At 38.0% G+C, this 18,805-nt stretch overlaps 2 protein-coding genes across 4 annotated transcripts; both read left to right on the top strand.

Moving 5' to 3' along the window:
* Positions 1–253: 253 nt before the first annotated feature.
* On the top strand, positions 254–8,123 carry LOC103962215 (uncharacterized ATP-dependent helicase C29A10.10c). 3 transcript variants are annotated; one of them, XM_048581312.1, is made up of 9 exons: positions 254–485; positions 1,276–2,707; positions 3,823–4,011; positions 4,187–4,282; positions 4,373–4,535; positions 4,680–4,812; positions 4,892–6,652; positions 6,766–7,482; positions 7,640–8,123. In XM_048581312.1, exons 2-8 carry the CDS (start codon positions 1,348–1,350, stop codon positions 7,192–7,194), a joined length of 4,131 nt encoding a protein of 1,376 aa, XP_048437269.1. In that variant the 5' UTR covers positions 254–485; positions 1,276–1,347; the 3' UTR covers positions 7,195–7,482; positions 7,640–8,123. The 3 variants fall into 3 exon arrangements, with proteins under 3 accessions (XP_048437269.1, XP_048437270.1, XP_048437271.1); XM_048581313.1 differs by having other exon boundaries at positions 7,620–8,123; XM_048581314.1 differs by having other exon boundaries at positions 255–485; positions 4,376–4,535.
* A 3,642-nt stretch (positions 8,124–11,765) lies between these two features.
* LOC103962216 (phosphatidylinositol transfer protein 3) lies at positions 11,766–17,561 on the top strand. The gene is made up of 6 exons (XM_009374898.3): positions 11,766–12,025; positions 13,693–13,784; positions 13,900–14,076; positions 15,803–15,901; positions 16,305–16,547; positions 16,971–17,561. Exons 2-6 carry the CDS (start codon positions 13,710–13,712, stop codon positions 17,385–17,387), a joined length of 1,011 nt encoding a protein of 336 aa, XP_009373173.2. The 5' UTR covers positions 11,766–12,025; positions 13,693–13,709; the 3' UTR covers positions 17,388–17,561.
* Positions 17,562–18,805: the final 1,244 nt, after the last annotated feature.

Below are 18,805 nucleotides of genomic sequence, written 5' to 3'. Positions count from 1 at the left end.
ACTGCCCATGGAGAATAAGATTCTCACATGTGAGCGCTACACACAAAATTTCCCCATCAGATTGCCCTAATCCGCCGCTGCCAAAATCCCAAATTTACCCTCGTCCTTATTCCGGAAGCCATGCCTAGTCAAATTCAAACCCGGAAAACAGAGTCGAGGACGGGAGGGTGGTTTGGGAATTTCACAATTCTCGAGAGGATAAATAAACTAAAATAATGGATAGAAATTAAATTTGCCGGGAATAAAATAACGGTGGCCGGAGATAAAACCGGCCGGCGAAGCCTTTGATATTTCCTATATAAACCCGTCACCACGCCTTGTTTTCTCTCATATTTTCCTCTCTCTCTACCTGCGCTCGTTCTCTCGCTGTAACCCTTACCCTACAGCGAATCCTCCGTCTCCCAAATTTATTTAATTTTGGTTAAATTAAATAATTATTATTTTTTCCATCTGATAAATAGACCACACGAAAGCTCTGAAAAGAGGTAATAATTCTGCCCAATATATTTTAAAATTTAATTTAATTTTTCCGAATTTAATTTTTGTTGATGCGGAGGATCAGTAGCATGAATAATGGGATTTGATTAGAGACTAAATCTTTAGGTGGGAGTAATTTGATGAATGCATGAACATTTGGGTGAAGGAATTGTGGATCTCTTTGGATGGGAGTGGGATTTGGGATTTGAGATTTGGGATTTGGAGTGTTTAGTTATTGATGATGAAACCCTAGAAACAAAAAGCTAGGTCAGCTGGTTGGGATTGGGATTTCAATCTGAGTAGGCAATTTTGAATTTAATTGGATCAAGACCTTCGTTTTCAGATTTGGGGGTTTTTTTTCTTCTATTTTTTGTTAGGGCTTCGTGTATGCTTATTCTGCTAGGTTGTATATATGTAAATTATGCATATTTGACTCTGTGCTGTTTGGAAAACCAATTTATGCATTCTGAAGCAATAATAATTTTGTGAAATTAATGTGTTGAATGATTTTGTTTCATGTTCTCGACATCGTTCCAGCTCGATAACTGTTAAGTTGAGCATGCTGTGTGTGTTGTGTGTGTGTTTTGTGGTTTAGTTATTATTATTTGATACTGGATTGCTTCTTGTAACATTGTCGATTGATTGGTTTCCTTGATTTGGGATGTAGAATTAGCTGGACTTTTATAACTCTTTTGATTAATGTTTTAATACCAATTTGGTTCCATTTAATGCGAGCGTTTATCCTGTGATGTTTTCTTGTTGCCTAACTGTATGCATTTCGTTTGAATTTTTCCATAGGAGGGAATCACGAAATTGACCAGTTCAACCTTTTTGGAAATACGGTTTAATTTGTATGTATTTACATATGAGATGGGTTCTCGAGGAAGGTTGTTATTTGATCTCAATGAACCCCCTGCCGAGGATAATGAAGAGAGTGATGGCACCCTCAGCTTCCAGCCGCAAAAGGCTCTTCCTTCTTCAAACCCCCACACTTCAGAAGTGCTTGCAGTAGCAGCCGTTGCACCAAGAATTGTTAATAATCATGCTTTTTCACATGCATCGTCTGTGTCAGGTTTTCAACCTTTTGTTCGGCCAAAAAATGCTCATGGCTCTGAAGGTGATGCTGACGAGAAATCAAGAGATAGTAATCCCAAAAATACATCAGTATCTAAATCAAGTAATGATGAGGACATGAAACCTGTACCATGTTTAGCTTCTGCTTCTGCAAATGGTCCATCTGTGGAAAGAGAAGAAGGAGAGTGGTCTGATGATGCGGAGGGATCTGCTGAAGCAGGTGGAACTGGCAGTTTGCATGAACAGGGTACAAGTTTACAAGGACAATCGGGAGGGATTGTTGAATGTGCTTCTGGTGTTGCTCCAGATATTAGTTCTTTTGATATTAAAACTTCAGAAGGTCTCAAGGATAAGAACACCAGTCATACTTCTTTAGGAGTAGATGATCAGAATTGTACTAGTAGCCGCATTTCAGACAGCAATGTTAAAGGTCAGGCAGCCATGGATTGTCAGGATGAACAGGGATTGGTTTTGAAACAAGAAAAAGTTAAAGGCATTGAAGCAAGCCATGCACTCAAGTGTGCAAATAATCCAATGAAGAGGAAGCTGAGCCAACAGAATGAAGCAAAGCTGGGAAAGAAACGTAATAGACAGACAATGTTCCTTAATTTGGATGATGTTAAGCAAGCTGGCACTATCAAAAGTTCAACACCAAGAAGACAGACCTTTCCCGCACCTGTTACAACTCGCACTTTGAAGGACATTCGTACCATTACTCTGCCTGCAGATTGTGTTGGGGAAAAGCAGTCACAATCAATGATTAAGGACCAGAAACAAGTTGATGTTTTATGTAATGATGGAGGGACTGCCGCAGAGTCTAGTGATTACAAGTCTGAAACTAATGGGGATGTTAGTTATGGATCACTGTCTAGAACCAGAAGGCAAAATGGTGACAATGATCCTTCCACAGAGGTCTTACCACCAATTCCAAGGCAGAGTTCATGGAAGCAGCCCATGGATACAAGGCAGCTGAAGAATTCACATGTTGCTAATAGGAAGCCAGCTCTGATCACTCAAAGCTCCATGGATTCCAAATCTGGAAACAAGAAACTTCTTCCTGCCAAGAAGCAAACAGCAATCAGTAACACATACCAAGACACATCAGTTGAGCGTCTTATAAGGGAGGTTACAAATGAGAAGTTTTGGCATCACCCAGGTATAAAGTAATGTTGTATTTCTGTTTATGTTCATTACTGTTGAATAGTTGTAACATGTTTCCTAGTTTTTTTTTTCTTAATTTCTTTTTACTCTTGGGAACTTTAGGCCATGTGTGTTGACAGCTTTCCTAATTTTCTTATGCCAGTGATCCATGCCCCTCCAATTGTTACATTATGAGACTCATAGCACACAAAAGATTGGAAGGTGATGACAATTATATCGTGAAATCGAGATTCCATGTTAACATATTTCATTGATTTTCTCAATTTCACTTTGTAATTCGTATCATCATCACATTCCCTCTTGTGTGCAAATGTTCTCATAGTGTAATGTTCCTATTATCTTTAATCTCTTTAGTTTGTTCTTTTTTTTTTTTTTTTGGAGGGGGGTGGTTGGGGGTGTGTAAAAGTTTTACATGCTTTGATATATTTCTGCCCCAGAGCAGCAGCTGCCGGATAAGCTTTAGAAAAACACACACACAACAGACCAGCATGCATTATTTGGTTTTTATTTTCTAATAAATAAGGAATTGGTAACTGTGATTCTCTATAGCTTGTAAATTGTAAAAGTTGATATTTTATTGCTCAGGCCCCCAAACAGTGGACAAGATCTCAACAGCACCATTTGGTGGGTGTGCAATTATCAGGAGGGCCTATTGGGAGGATTTTCCTTCATAGTATTAATTGTTATTGAGCCGACATAATTTATTTAATCTGTAGCTAATACTAAGAGCAGCCTTCAAGTTTACATTTTCTGTCTGGAATTTTAACTGGTTATTGTAGGTTTCTTGTTTGTTTAAGTACTTGAAGTTTCAACTGTAACCTGTAATTTTGTTTTGGTAACCTATATTTCTGTGATTATTTGTTTATTTATATTCTAAACCTTATATTTGCTGAAAGCTTGTACAGCTTCTAGTTCATGTGGAAGTTCTCTTTGGTTGGTAGGCTGCGACCAGGGTACATGTAAATGGTTCTTATATCGTTGCTTTTTATGTTATGTGTTCTCATAGCCTAGCAAATATACATTTATCCTTTATTCCTTGTGGTTTTACCTTTGTCTTCCCCCTCAAAATCATATTTCTTTCCGCTGAATATTTATTTTTTTGTCCAACAGGGCAGACTGACCTCCAATGTGTTCCTGAAAAGTTTGAATCTGTTGAGGAGTATGTTAGAGTATTTGAACCGCTTCTGTTTGAAGAATGCCGTGCACAACTTTACAGCACCTGGGAGGAATTAACAGAGGGTGTTTCTAGAGATGCTCATGTAACTGTTCGTGTAAGAAACATTGAAAGGAGAGAGAGAGGTACATGTCCAATTTGTTTCCTCCTACTTTAGTGATACATTGGGGTACAGATTTTGGAAATAATGAAAATAAAATAGGCTAGCCATGTATTTAGGGTTGGCCAGTATAGCTTATAGTACCTGTGCTTTTTTCGTGGTTCTGTGAACTGACTAAGGTGTAACTTTTGGTGGCTTAGGGTGGTATGATGCAATAGTTCTTCCAGTTAGTGAATGCAAGTGGACATTTAAAGAGGGGGATGTTGCAATTCTTTCAACTCCTCGACCTGGATCAGGTCTGATATGTGAATACTTTTCTGTGAAATTATTTCATTCGATATTGATGCTTTTGATATGTTCCTTACATTCACTCTTATTATGTCAAGCAGTCAGATCCAAAAGGAACAACTCTTCAGCTGAGGGCGATGAGGAGCCTGAAATCAGTGGGCGTGTGGCTGGTACTGTCCGGCGACATATTCCTATTGATACTCGTGATCCCCCAGGGGCAATCCTTCATTTTTATGTTGGGGACTCCTATGATTCTAACAGGTAGTATATTTTTTTTCCTATGATTTTGGATTATTAGTTTGATTTCCTTTAGTATTTTTGTATCAAATATGCTTACATTTTTTTTCTTTCCTCTCTCTCTCTCTCTCTCTCTCTCTCTCTCTCTCTATGATATTATTTTTCCAGCTTGGTTGATGATGATCATGTTCTAAGAAAGCTACAGCCCAAAGGAATTTGGTATTTAACTGTGCTTGGTTCTCTAGCAACCACCCAGCGCGAGTATATTGCACTGCATGCATTTCGTCGTCTGAATATGCAGGTGACAAATTTTTGCATCAGTAATGACTATGTTCTTTTTTTTCCTGTATGAATAATAATTTGAGTGAACAATTTAACAGATGCAAGCAGCAATTCTACGGCCCAGTCCTGAACACTTTCCAAAATACGAGCAGCAGTCCCCTGCTATGCCAGAATGCTTCACACCGAATTTCGTTGATCATTTGCATAGGACCTTTAATGGGCCCCAGCTATCAGCAATCCAATGGGCTGCAACGCATACAGCTGCAGGTACAAGTGGTGGAAAGAGGCAAGATCCATGGCCTTTTACGCTTGTTCAAGGACCTCCAGGAACAGGTAAGACACATACGGTCTGGGGAATGCTAAACGTCATCCATCTGGTTCAGTATCAGCAGTACTACACTTCTTTGCTGAAGAAACTAGCACCTGAAAGCTATAAGCAAAATAGTGAGACCAACTTTGATAATGTTGCTACGGGATCAATAGATGAGGTTCTTCAGAACATGGACCAGAATCTCCTTCGTACACTACCCAAGCTCTGTCCAAAGCCTAGAATGTTGGTTTGCGCCCCTTCTAATGCTGCAACAGATGAGCTTCTTTCCCGTGTTCTTGACCGTGGATTCATTGATGGCGAGATGAAAGTTTATCGACCTGATGTAGCCCGAGTAGGTGTGGATTCACAGACACGTGCTGCCCAGGCTGTATCCGTCGAGCGGAGAACTGAACAGCTTCTGGTTAAGAACCGTGAGGAAGTTTTAGGGTGGATGCATCAGTTGAGAAGTCGTGAAGCTCTGTTGTCCGCGCAGATATCTAATCTTCAAAGAGAACTTACTGTTGCAGCTGCTGCTGTTCGTTCCCAAGGATCAGTTGGTGTTGATCCTGATGTTTTGGTGGCTCGGGACCAGAATCGAGATGCATTGCTGCAGAATCTTGCAGCTGTGGTTGAAAACAGGGATAAAACTCTAGTTGAGTTATCTCGCCTGTTTATTTTAGAAAGCAAGTTTCGTGCTGGTGGCAATTTTAACTTGGAAGAAGCTCGGGCTAATCTTGAGGCAAGTTTTGCCAATGAGGCTGAGATTGTTTTCACTACTGTTTCAAGCAGTGGTCGCAAGCTGTTCTCTCGTCTTTCTCATGGGTTTGATATGGTTGTGATTGATGAGGCAGCGCAAGCCAGTGAAGTGGGAGTTCTTCCTCCCCTTTCTCTTGGAGCTGCACGATGTGTTCTTGTTGGGGATCCTCAGCAGCTTCCCGCAACAGTTATTAGCAAGGCTGCTGGGACCTTGTTATACAGTAGAAGTCTTTTCGAAAGATTCCAGCAAGCAAAATGTCCAACAATGTTGTTATCTGTGCAGTATAGGATGCATCCCCAAATACGTGATTTTCCTTCAAGGTACTTCTACCAAGGACGCCTCACTGACAGTGAAAGTGTTGCTAATTTACCCGATGAAACCTATTACAAGGACCCTTTACTTAGACCTTATGTATTTTTTGACATTTCCCATGGACGGGAGTCCCACAGAGGGGGATCTGTCTCTTATCAGAACATACATGAAGCACAGTTTTGTGTGCGCTTGTATGAGCATCTCCAGAAGTCCTTGAAAGCATTGGGTTTGGGGAAAGTTTCTGTCGGCATAATCACACCATATAAATTGCAACTCAAATGCCTCCAACGTGAGTTTGAGGATATTTTAAATTCAGAAGAAGGGAAGGATATATATATCAACACCGTAGACGCCTTTCAAGGCCAAGAGCGTGATGTAATTATCATGTCCTGTGTGCGTGCTTCTACTCATGGGGTTGGTTTTGTAGCAGATATCCGCCGTATGAATGTAGCTCTCACTCGTGCAAGAAGGGCTCTTTGGGTATGGATTTCTTCTATTTTGTCCTCCTTTTATACTAATTACAGACAAGTTTGCACCTTCTACCTGCACGTACGTAGTTTGCATTTTTAATTTCAATCTGGATATTTTAACAGGTCACGGGGAATGCAAGTGCCTTAATGCAATGTGACGACTGGGCTGCATTGATTACCGATGCCAAAGCCAGGAACTGTTTTATGGACATAGAAACTCTTCCCAAAGAATTTCGGGTACCAAAGGTACCTTCTTATGCTCCATTACCAGGAAAGCCTTCCTCTAATATGAGGGGTTTCAGGTCTGGTGGACCAAGGCATAGATCAATGGATATGCACATGGAATCCAGGTCAGGAACACCGTCAGAAGATGATGAGAAGTTGGGTGTATCAGTAATTTCTAGGAATGGAAGTTACCGGCCTATGAAACCTCCATTTGAGAATTCCTTGGACGACTTTGATCAATCAGGTGATAAATCTAGAGATGCCTGGCAGTATGGTATACAGAAGAAGCATGGTCCTGCTGGGGTTGTGGGAAGGAGAGACATCTAGCTATTGATTGTTGGTTCTGAATCCTCTTTTTGCGTCATTGGAGCTTTTTGGCATTCTACATTTTCCCTATTGTGCAGCTCTTGCTCGTCTGCCAGAAGGCTTCTGGAGGACTAGCATCCTGTGCTGATCTCTGAAGTTGTTGCCTTAAATCTGAAAGGTTGAACCTTGTGCCGCATATGCTTTCACTTACTTGAGGACTTTGGCAGTAAGGGGGACTTGGCAGGGGCTGTCGGCCTGTGCATAAAGTTTTGCTTTTGCCGACGATTCACCACCTCACAATCTTCAGAGGTAAGACGATAAATCATTTGATGTGCTGAAAGCCTGAAACATGTATTTGTAATTTGACCAATGCTTTATAGCTCTGTAGTTTTCCTTTTCCCTCATTGTGTCATACCTTCTCATGTATTGGATACCAAATAACTCAGGAATCATATGGTGGTCACAGGAACGCTTTTCCTATTACGGTTAATATCGTTCCTGTTTTGATTCAATGGACGACTTCAGTTACAGAGATATAAAGGGGAAAGCTTCTGGTGTCTCAAAAGCTCTGTTCTCGGAAGCATACTCAGCGACTCCCCCATTCTTGGCGCCGGTGACAAGTTCAAACGGTTTAATGTAGGAAGTTCCCATTTGAATGATGCTATGGACATTTTCGGACGTGCAAATTGCACGGTGACCAGATGGTAGACGAAGGGTGAATGTAAAGTCGCTGTCTGGATACGCATGAATATGTTGTTTTGTCCTCCTGTTGTTTGAAGGTTAGTGACATACATACATGCCAAAGGCTGGCATTTACGACAACCTTCTGTATAGAAATGGTGGAAGTAGAGAAATTGCATTAGAAAGAAAAATCGATTTGTAGTGTCAACTAACATGTACATAACATCTTTCAGTTGTGGAATCGAATATAAATTTACCTTTTATGCTTTTGCCTCTTGTTCCGTTGTTTGTCCTTAATTTTTGGATTTAACAGGGAGGGGAATTCGCTACTATTAGATTTAGAGCTAAGAGCGAGTTGGTTGTTTTCGCTGCTTCCCCGAGTAATAGGACCAAAAACAACGGTCATCATGGTCGCATAATCACATGTCAGGAGCTAACTAGGATAATGATGAAGCACTCTTACAAGTTCTAATTCCATTGGTTCTCCTCAATTTTGGTATTTGATAGAGAGGAATTGGTATTTGACAGAGAGGAATTCGAACTTGGACATATTTTAACATTAGAAAAAGTAGTATTATTAGACTAAAGGCTGATTTGGTATTTTTGAAAATATTTTAAAAGTAGTTTTTTTTTTTAAAGTTGGGATTTAAATTTTGTTTGGTAAATGAAAAAAAAAGGGTTATTTGTAAAAAACATGAGTCCAAAACAGTAGAAAGCAAAAGCAGCTTTACCCCTTCTGCTTTTAAAAGCATTGTCTTTTTTGTTTTTTAAGAGCAAGTTAGTTGTTTTCATTGTTTCTCGCCAACAGGACCAAAAACAGTGGTGATTTGATTACATCATTGGATGTGATGACCTAACTAGGATCACACCCTTGTCTTGTAAAGGACAGGAAATGTCGTATGGCACATGTAAATGTTTGCCAGAGTAGCAACATGCAGAGGTCATGAATGATCTCTACTTTGAATCTTTTATTTTTTGGGGGGTTCTGTACTTTGAATCCTCTGGCTGTCTTTTGCTGAATAATCAAATCTCTGAGTTGTATATTGTGGGCAATTTGGGCATGGTGGCGATTGTGTGTATTATCAGCCTTGAGGCCATCTCCAACCAAAGCTATTTGACCAAAATTACCTCCAAAATAACACAGATCAGTCTCCAACCATAAGTTTTTCTTGCAAATGGGCATATTTTAGGGCTCAACTCAGCCGTCGGAAGGGTTTAAGAACAACTCTACCGTTGCTTATTACCTTGGGGATAGGCAAATCCAATCCACCTTCCTCCTTCCCCAAAACACTCTAGCCCACTCGAGCAATTGGACCCAAGGCGAGCTTGATGAAGAAGTCAGACAATAATCGTCTAACCCAACGCCCTACTTATGTGACATAAGGCTAACAACGTCAGCCACCATTTGAATTATTAAAATTATAAAAACTATTAAAAATTATAATTTTTTTCTATGAATACGTAATCATGTTCTTCTACTTTACACTACATTTTAATATTTTCGAATACTTTTAACTAATCTTTTACTTTTCTTCTACTTTATAGTAATTTCAGAAAGGGAAGAGTTTTAAACGTGGAACGTATGGGTATAAACCCAACACTCTACCCGCTAGAATATTGTATCATAATTCTCTCAATATACTAAAAAGTAATAAAATAACACTTATTTTTACTCTTCACACATCCCGTTTTAATCTCTGTCATTTCATCTTCTTCAATTCATTTGATCCGATGGTTAAAAATTAAAAAAGTACGTAAGAAGTAAAAATAACTGTGTGAGAAGTAAAAATCCACACACTCCTAAAATAAAAAAGGCTAACATATAACCTTCCATGGGTACAAATGGAAAAAATTAGCCCGGAACAATTGTTTAAAATATTAGCCCTTTTACAGCTAATAAATAGATGTGGATTAAAATTAGCCCTCCATGATTGATTGAAGGCGGACCTCAAAGCCATTTCAATGGTTGGTGGGAAAAGTAACTGAAGATGGGATTTTTGTGTTTGAATTAGGTAATTATTGAGAAAGTAACAAAAGAAAGAAAAAAAAATCAGTGATTCTATCTGGTATTTTTTTGTTTACAATAGAAATTATTTTATTTTGAATATGGAGATCAGTGTTTATATTTTTTTTACTACATATGATAGTGGAATAGGTCAAACTTAACAACAAGCTAGCCATAGCAATTTACCCACCATATTATGTGGTCCAATAAGATTGTAACACCTGTCTGTTTAATTCTTTCTCAAACTCTCTGCTATGTTAACAAACACACACCCAGCTTCTCCTTCCTTTACCCCTGCTATGGCAAATCTGCAAATTCGAAGCCCTTGATCGGATCCCATCCCAACTCGTCCTCCTCCAACCTCCCTCCTCCGTTGAACCACCCTTGTCCCCTCCAACCTATCTTCAACGGAGGAGTAAGGGGCTGGGGGCTGAGATCTTTGGTGTTGGCAGGAAGGGAGGAAGAAGAAAGGTTATGTTTGGTCACAGGTTTTAAAAAAAAGTTTGTGTTTGGTTACATTGATTTGAGAAAGTATAAATGAACAGATGTTACAATCTTATTGGACCACATAATAAAGTGAGTAAATTAAGTACTGAATGGGCAGTACCCAAGTATTGTCGGTCCCCATGTTTAGAAGTACAAGATGCAACATGATCAATAGTATCATTCGATTAAGGTGAAACAAATGATATTATCTGTTGATTAAGGCATTTGTTAATTAGGTGAATCAAAACTAAAAAATTAGAAAATTTATAAGGAGAGATATACTTCATCGAATCGAATGAATTAAATAAGATCAAATGACATAAATTAACAAAGAATGCAAAAGAGGTACAAAGAATGTGTGGAAAAAAAAAATTAACATAAATTAATATAAATTAAATAAGAACTCCCTTCATCAATATAAAATCTAAAAAGGTAAAAATGTCTAGTATGCTAACTTTTCAATTTTCATCATTAAATTTGTTTTTTTTTTTTTAAATGAAGGTATGATATTCATTAAATTTGTTAAGTGATATAAGATGCTAAATATATTTAAAAAAAAAAAAAAGAAGTAATCATTTTTAAAAAGGGACCAAGAAACATGTGTTTGCCAACACAAGATTAACTGACTGATTGTTTGCCAGCACAAGAAACACATGTGTTTGCATTTGCCAATGATACAAGCATGTGATTTTGTTTTAGCAAATTGTTCATTGCTTAATATAGTAAGTAGCATAACAAATTCTTTTGAAAAGTTGAATCCCTTTTTAAAAGTGACACCAAAGTTTTATTAGCAAATGATATTGGTGATTTGGCCTATCAGACATATTATATTTATTCATACCACATTATACCGTTTTTTTAACAAACATCTGATATATTATTATTGGTTGACGCTTCATCTTTTAAAATAGTAGTACACATGGTGGTACAATATAATAATGATATTTACGAAAACTATAACATTCATCTTTGAATAAGCTAGATATGATATTTCTAAAAATTTCGAGTTTCTTACTGGAAGAAAACCACAAATATTTAATGCTACAATAATGTGATGTCCTTAAGACACCGGCGTTTGCTTAAATATCTCACCCACCATTTCGGTCGTTTTTCACTTGTAAGAATTATATATGTCTGCTACGATCCACACATAAATGACAAACGGGTTACGGCAATGAAAAATCCGTATCATATATGCCTTCCAAGCCACAAAAACATATATACATATATGTATATATTATTCTCTCAAAAAAAAAAAAATATGGGAATTGTTATTAGCACTTCAAAAATTTTATTCTACACTGTTCACAAGTGTATTTTTCTTTTTAATTATAAAAAGTTTAAAATATCAAATGAGATTTTGAAAGTTGTAATAAAAATATATGTATATATTATATGTATATATGTGTATTGAACGAGCACGTTTTTTTGGAAATTCAACCAGATTTCAGCGACACCCCTGATTCGATTTCGATCCAAGTAATATTCTTCATATATAATCCAAAGTCCAAACCCGCCACATCTCCGCCCTCTCTCTCTCTGTGTCTGTTTTTACACGAAATAATACTGCCTTGTTTTTCACAGTTGACCATTTCTATGGTTTGCTACAGGAAATAATAGCAGCTCCGCTCATCACTTCCTGTGAAGCTCCGCCAAAATTCCTCAATCTGTTTGGTCAAGGTGGGATCTTGTCTTTTGTTTCCTCGATTTATGCTCGCAATTCTAGTACTTGAAAAGGTTGTCTTTTTACCATGATGTTTGTGATTTGGTGTCTTGGGTTGGGTTGCATACTAAATTACTTATGTTAGTTAAAATGCGATTTTGTGATATTTAGTTGAATATAAAGATATAACCCATGGGATTGAATTTTGATTTTTTTTATGAATTATTTCATGTGTAATTTGCTAAAATAATTGAGAAGTTGAATTGAGTACAAAAACCCACATGGTGTTTTGTGTCAGCAGATTTCCCATTTGTTTGGGGTGTCGGTTGAATGTCGGTCGAAACATTATGGTTTAAGGTAGATTTGGATGATACTATGAGGAGAGTGGTGATTCCAACATTGTCATGTAAAAGCTGTAACAGAAGGGATTAATAAGTTGATTAGTTGAGTAGATATAGTAGTAATTTGGCTGACAACAGATATAGTCTGAATGGCGGGATAGTTGTCAACAATTGCATTTTTAAGTCTGAATTACTAGGACTTATTAATTTGAAAATGAGGGCTTGGATTCGGACTGGGGGCTCGGAGTTTGATTTCAATGATTTGGAATGGTTAGACAAACTGTTGTTAGGCTCCCCTGGTAATAGCGAGGGGTGTGCATATGCTGTTAAGAATGTCAGCGTAATCTTGTTAGAAGTGATTGCATATGTTGCTTGGGAAAGTTCTCGCACATCGATGTTAGGTTATACAATTGATTTGTGGACTACCATAATTGGTTGAATCGTGAAAATGTCAAATGACAGAGGTTCAGTTTGTTTTGCTGATAAAACAATGTTTGCTCCAAAAATGAGATGAAATTAGGCATTCTATTTGAACTAACTTATGATCCCATGTACATCTCCTCAAAGGTGGGAAATAGAGGATAATCTCGGGAGAAGATATCCAAGGAATTTTGTGATCCTGTCAGCTAAAGATCCATGCTAAGTGACATAATCTTGTAGCAATCCAGAAGAAGTTTTATTTTTGAACAATTTGAAAGGAATTATTGGGGGCACTGAGTAAATTGTAAATCCGATAACTTGAGAGCAGATAATTCAACTTTCAATAATGCAACCATTGACATTATTGAGATCTTTAAAATAGGTACCTGAAATAAATTTTTCTCAAACTGTGGATGAATTCAAAAGCATTCATTTCCGTTGTGTCTTTTTCATTATGTAGTACTTGGATTAGCAGTTTTTTCCCGCTAAAAATGGTTGATTAATTAACAGACGTAAGATACCTCCTGATAAAACGAAAACATTTATTTAGTACTTGTAAGATGCAATACCTCCTGAGAAAATTAAAACTTTGTGTAGTACTTGGCTCAGTAATTCACCCCTAATGATTGAGTAATTTATGTAACTAGCTTGTAAAATGTAATATACCTCCTGACAAATTAAAACATAATATAAATGAGTTAGATCTCATACATGGGCGAATTTCTGTCAGAATAGATACGCGTGAGATGTGCTAGTCATTCTTGAAGCATGCATTCTTTTTGCTTTTCATAGGATAGAAAACAAGCTTTTTATTACAGATTTTGCTTGTTTATTCTATATGTTAAAGGATTGGGGAGAGGGGACTGAAATGGGTACATGACAGTGACATTAGTACTTACAGAATCTTTATTTTTGATTTACAGAGTCTTCTCAGAAAACTATGAGTGCGGGAATAAAGAAATCCCCTTCAAATGGCTCTGAGAAGATATTATCATGTGAAGAGCAGCAGGCAAAGGTATCTCCATTAAAAGTTCTCCTTTCAGTATTTTAAAAGTGCTTTCTTTAATTTGTTCGAGTCCTATAAGTCGGGGCATGATGATTCTACCCTGCAACACTCTTCATGTTTGCAGATTAACGAAGTGAAAAAGCTGATAGGACCGTTGCCTGATAAGTTGTCCATCTATTGTTCAGATGCATCCATCTCAAGGTATCTGAGGGCGAGAAATTGGAATGTCAAGAAGGCAACCAAAATGTTAAAAGATACCTTAAAGTGGAGGTCAGAACACAAACCGGAGGAGATTCGTTGGGTATGCTTCTTTCATAGCCTCATAGTCAGAATTCATCCAGATTGTACCTTTTCATTCTTCTTAGAACAGTATCCATCACTCCTTAGGTTTCTGTAACATGGTTATTCGCCACTCTGTTGGGTTACTAGTTGTCAAATAAAGCCTGATATAAAATTCTGAAGGTTGTTCCTTGACCCTATGTTTGGATGAGGGAATTTAAAGTTCCATGAAATTTAGGCTAAATTTATTAGGAATGCACTGCAAAAATTAGATAAGAGGAACATGAAATTGACTAGATGCAATACATTCAAGAGAACTTTCAGATGACACCTTTCAGGTTGTCATTTGAAAGTCCCTTGTTTCTTATTTATTGTCTTCGTAGTGCATTTGTAGTGTTTTATTAGTAGTTTTGTAGTGCTTGAGTAGTTCAATAGCGGTGTCCATGTAGTGTATTTTTAACCAACAACAACAACAAAGCCTTTTCCCACTAAGTGGGGTCGGCTGTATGAATCCTAGAACGCCATTGCGCTTGGTTCTGTGCCACGTCTTCCGTTAGATTCAAGTACTCTAAGTCTTTTCTTAGAGTCTCTTCCAAAGTCTTCTTAGGTCTTCCTCTACCCTTTCAGCCCTGAACCTCTGTCTCGTAATCGCATCTTCTAACTAGAGCGTCAGTAGGCCTTCGTTTCACATGTCCAAACCACCGTAACCGATTTTCTCTCATCTTTCCTTCAATTTCGGCTACTCCTACTTTACCTTAGATATCCTCATTCTTAATCTTATCTTTTCTCGTGTGCCCACACATCCAATGAAGCATTCTCATCTCAGCTACACCCATTTTATGTACATGTTGATGCTTCACCGCCCAACATTCCGTGCCATAAGGCATTGCCGGCCTTATTGCTGTCTTATAAAATTTCCCTTGAGCTTCAATGGCATACGACGATCACACAACACGCCGAATGCACTCTTCCACTTCATCTATCCAGTTTGTATTATATGGTTGAGGTCTCCATCCAACTCTGTGTTCTTTTGCAAGATAGATCCTAGGTAGCGAAAGCGGTCGCTCTTTGGTACTTCCTGATCTCCAATCCTCACCCCTAACTCATTTGAGCCTCCGTTTGCAATGAACTTGCACTCCATATACTCTGTCTTTTATTGACGCAGGTGTAGACCTTTAAATTCCAAGTGTATTTTTAACCATTGAGTCTAAATTTCCTTGGCACTTTGAAAGTCCCTCATGCAAACATAAGGTTTTTATCTTTATCTTTGTTCTGCAATGCATCCTGAGCTGGTTTATTTGGTTCTCGTTGGTGCTCAAGTAGTTCAATGGCGGTGTCCATGTAGTGTATTTTCAACCATTGAGTATAAATTTCCTTGGCTCGTTGAAAGTCCCTCATGCAAACTTAAGGCTTTTATCTCTATCGTTGTTCTGCAATGCATCCTGAGCTGGCTTATTTGGTTCTTGTTCAATGCACGCAACAAGGGCCAGTTGACATCTCTGTATTTTGTAATAATTCATCCTAGGCCAATCAGCAGTCCTTTCTGAATCCAACCCCAAATATCATGTAACTGTAAAATAATTAATAGACCAATTATCAGACTCCAGCATAGCTATAATTACTTCTAACCTAGATACTGCAATGGTCAACTGGAGTCTTCATGGTTGTGGCCGGTTCTTGCAGTATATGGTATTGGTTACTGAAGAGACTATGTTCTTACAAATTCATCATCTTCATTTCTAATACAGGAAGAGATAGCTCGTGAAGCAGAAACGGGGAAGATTTACAGAACGAATTATTTCGACAAGCATGGGAGACCAGTTCTCGTCATGAGACCACGTTGTCAGGTTTTATCTTCTAAACTCTTCTGATACCTCCATGAATATTCTGTATTTCATAAATTAGGCTATTATTCTAGATTAGAATATTTTGTTGGTCTCTGAGTAGCTACGTCTGGGATCTTATCCTGCTGTAAAACTGTTTTTATCGTCAACTTATTTCATCTCATCTAAACAAAAAATCATGTATTGGAGCAGATACTTTTTGCAAAAATAACTTGTCTGACATTCCGATAATAAGCATATTGACGGTGCACCATTATTGACAAAATCATTGGTTATATTCATCTTTTTGAAATCCTTTTTATGGGATCTGCTGTTTTATAATTTATAGGCATATCCAATGCTCTAGAGATCCAAGTTTCAGAAGAAAACTAATTTGCCTTGTTAACTTTTTGTATTTTTATTGTAGAACTCAAAGTCAACGAAGGGCCAGATTAAATATTTGGTATATTGCATGGAGAATGCTGTTTTAAATCTTCCTCCAGGTCAGGAGCAGATGGTTTGGATGATAGACTTCGAAGGTTTCAATTTGTCAAATATTTCGGTGAAGGTGACACGGGAAACTGCACGTGTTTTACAAGACCGTTATCCAGAACACCTAGGACTTGCAATACTGTACAATCCACCCAAGTTTTTTGAACCATTCTTTTCGGTAAGTCCATTTGATGCTTTTTGTTCCTCTTGTTTTAAATTTTTCGCTACATCTATACTCCTAGAGGATCATTTATACTGAAGCTGCAACACTTTCAGTTTGTCGTTATACAGCTTTGGCCTTGTCATTGACAGTGTCTTGTTTTGGGAATAAGAACTGCAAATTGCCACCTAACTTTGGCTGCCGGAAGAGTGCCAATTTTTTTAGCCTGATAAATTATTAGTAATAAGCGGTTTCTTTGTATCTTATGCCATTCCTGTTTCCAAGGAGCTGGCCATTTGCTTTTCCCGGTTTAGAAAAGTTCCAAATAGAGAGGATCCTAGTCGCTTAGTACTTGTAGGTTTCCATTAACATGGGTGAATTTACGGCCAAAATGTATCAGCTGGGTTCTTCTGATGCTAATAATATCTTTCTTTGTTGCAGATGGTAAAGCCTTTTCTAGAGCCAAAGACATACAACAAAGTGAAGTTTGTTTACTCGGATGACAACAACGCCAAGAAGATAATGGAGGATCTGTTTGATATGGATAAACTGGAGGCTGCATTCGGGGGAAACGATACTTCTGGTTTCGATATAAATAAATATGCAGAAAGGATGAAAGAGGATGACAAGAAGATGTCCACAATTTGGACAAGAGGAAACCCTTCTTTGGCGGCCTCAGAACCTGCTGTTACCAGTGCTGCTCTTTCATTAGATTCTCTCAAGTTAGACTCAGATTCTGATGCTTCTGATGACGAGAAAACAGACATCTCGTCATCCCATGGGATAGAACCGGAAGTCTCAGACAATGATGAGCCGGTGGCTGCTAGTACCGGAAATGCTACCGAAGGTGTACATTGAGTATAAGAATGGCTAAAGGTAGATGATGGTGACTTAACTGATGTATCGTCGACTCTATTCGTCAATTTATTTTGAGAAATTTTTGGTGTCTCAACGAATGAATTCGCCTTTTGAAGTTAGTTGGAACTCGCGCAGTTCACAATTCAAATAAGAGATTTTTGCATTTATCTGTTCTTTTTTTCTTGTGGTTCATTCTGCGGAACATATATTCCAATTCCAGAGCGCATGAAGAACGGTGGTGTTTAAGAGCAGACAGGCGAAAGGTCGGTTTTTGAGTCGAACTCGTTTCCTAAAAAATGCCTGTCGAGTTTGACTCTAACCAAGGTTTGAAAACATGTTAAGCGGTAGTTGGGCGGCGGGTTAGGGCCTAGGGCTTAGACGGCTAGATGGGGCCTAGGCGGGCGCCTAGGCACACTAGATGGATTTAAGTTAATCTATTATGTCTCGTGTAAATAAGTATCTATTTGTACATAAAATATATGTAATTTCATAAAAAAACTACAAAATACATTGACATCAGGGAGTTTTAACAAAAAATCCGCGGTACCGTTCACTTTAACGAAAAATCATATTTTTACACTAAAAAGTCAATCTTGGTACTATTCACTGTACCCTTTATTTTGTTCTTATCGTTAAAACTCAAAGTTTTCAAGCCATTTTCATTGGTTTTCCTTATATATTAAAGTATTGAAACATTGAAAACAAGGGAACATAATGTAATGTGTGTTCATTTAAGCCTGCAACAATCTCTTACAATTTATTGGAAAAAATATAATGCAAAATGAAAGTTATCTATTTTTTGTTTAAGTGAGTTGTGACTTAGGCGGGTGCCTAGGCCAGTCTGGGGGGGGGGGCTAAGCGGGTGTCTAGGCTGTCTAGGCAGGCGCCTCAGTTGGTCTAGGAGCTCTTTCTTAATTTTCAAACGCTCAAACATTAATTGGGACAGTGCGCAGTTGCCCAGCCTAAACAGCACTAGATGAAGATTTTTAGAATAATGACTCGGACCCGATGTGTGCGTCTGATATGATCAATCGGTTTTAGAATCGAACTAATCTCCTCCAAAATGCTCCACATATTCAACAGATAAACTCATTTTGCGCATCATGACATTTAAATCTTTCACATCGAAAAAGGGTTATAGGCATTTTCTCACAGCCAAAGAGCTTTTTCGAAAGACATAGCTTGAGAAACGAAAGTAGAAAAAAAAAAAAAAAGAAAAAAAAAAGGTCACTAAATTAGGGCATGGTTGGATATTACTTCATGGAGGGCTAAAAGTGTTTTTTGACAGCCAAACTCTTTAGAATGTGTTTGACATAAAATCTTTAACATCCACGTGGGCCCTAAATTGACACGTGACGTTAAATTATAGTTTATGAAAGTGCCACATCATAAGTTAACTGTTGTTTTGATAGAAAACT

The sequence above is a fragment of a genome, unplaced genomic scaffold (assembly GCF_019419815.1).
Source record: "Pyrus x bretschneideri cultivar Hongxiangsu unplaced genomic scaffold, Pyrus_bretschneideri_v1 Contig17, whole genome shotgun sequence".
In the NCBI taxonomy this organism is placed as follows: domain Eukaryota; kingdom Viridiplantae; phylum Streptophyta; class Magnoliopsida; order Rosales; family Rosaceae; genus Pyrus; species Pyrus x bretschneideri.
This window is presented reverse-complemented; position numbering and strand designations above follow the sequence as displayed.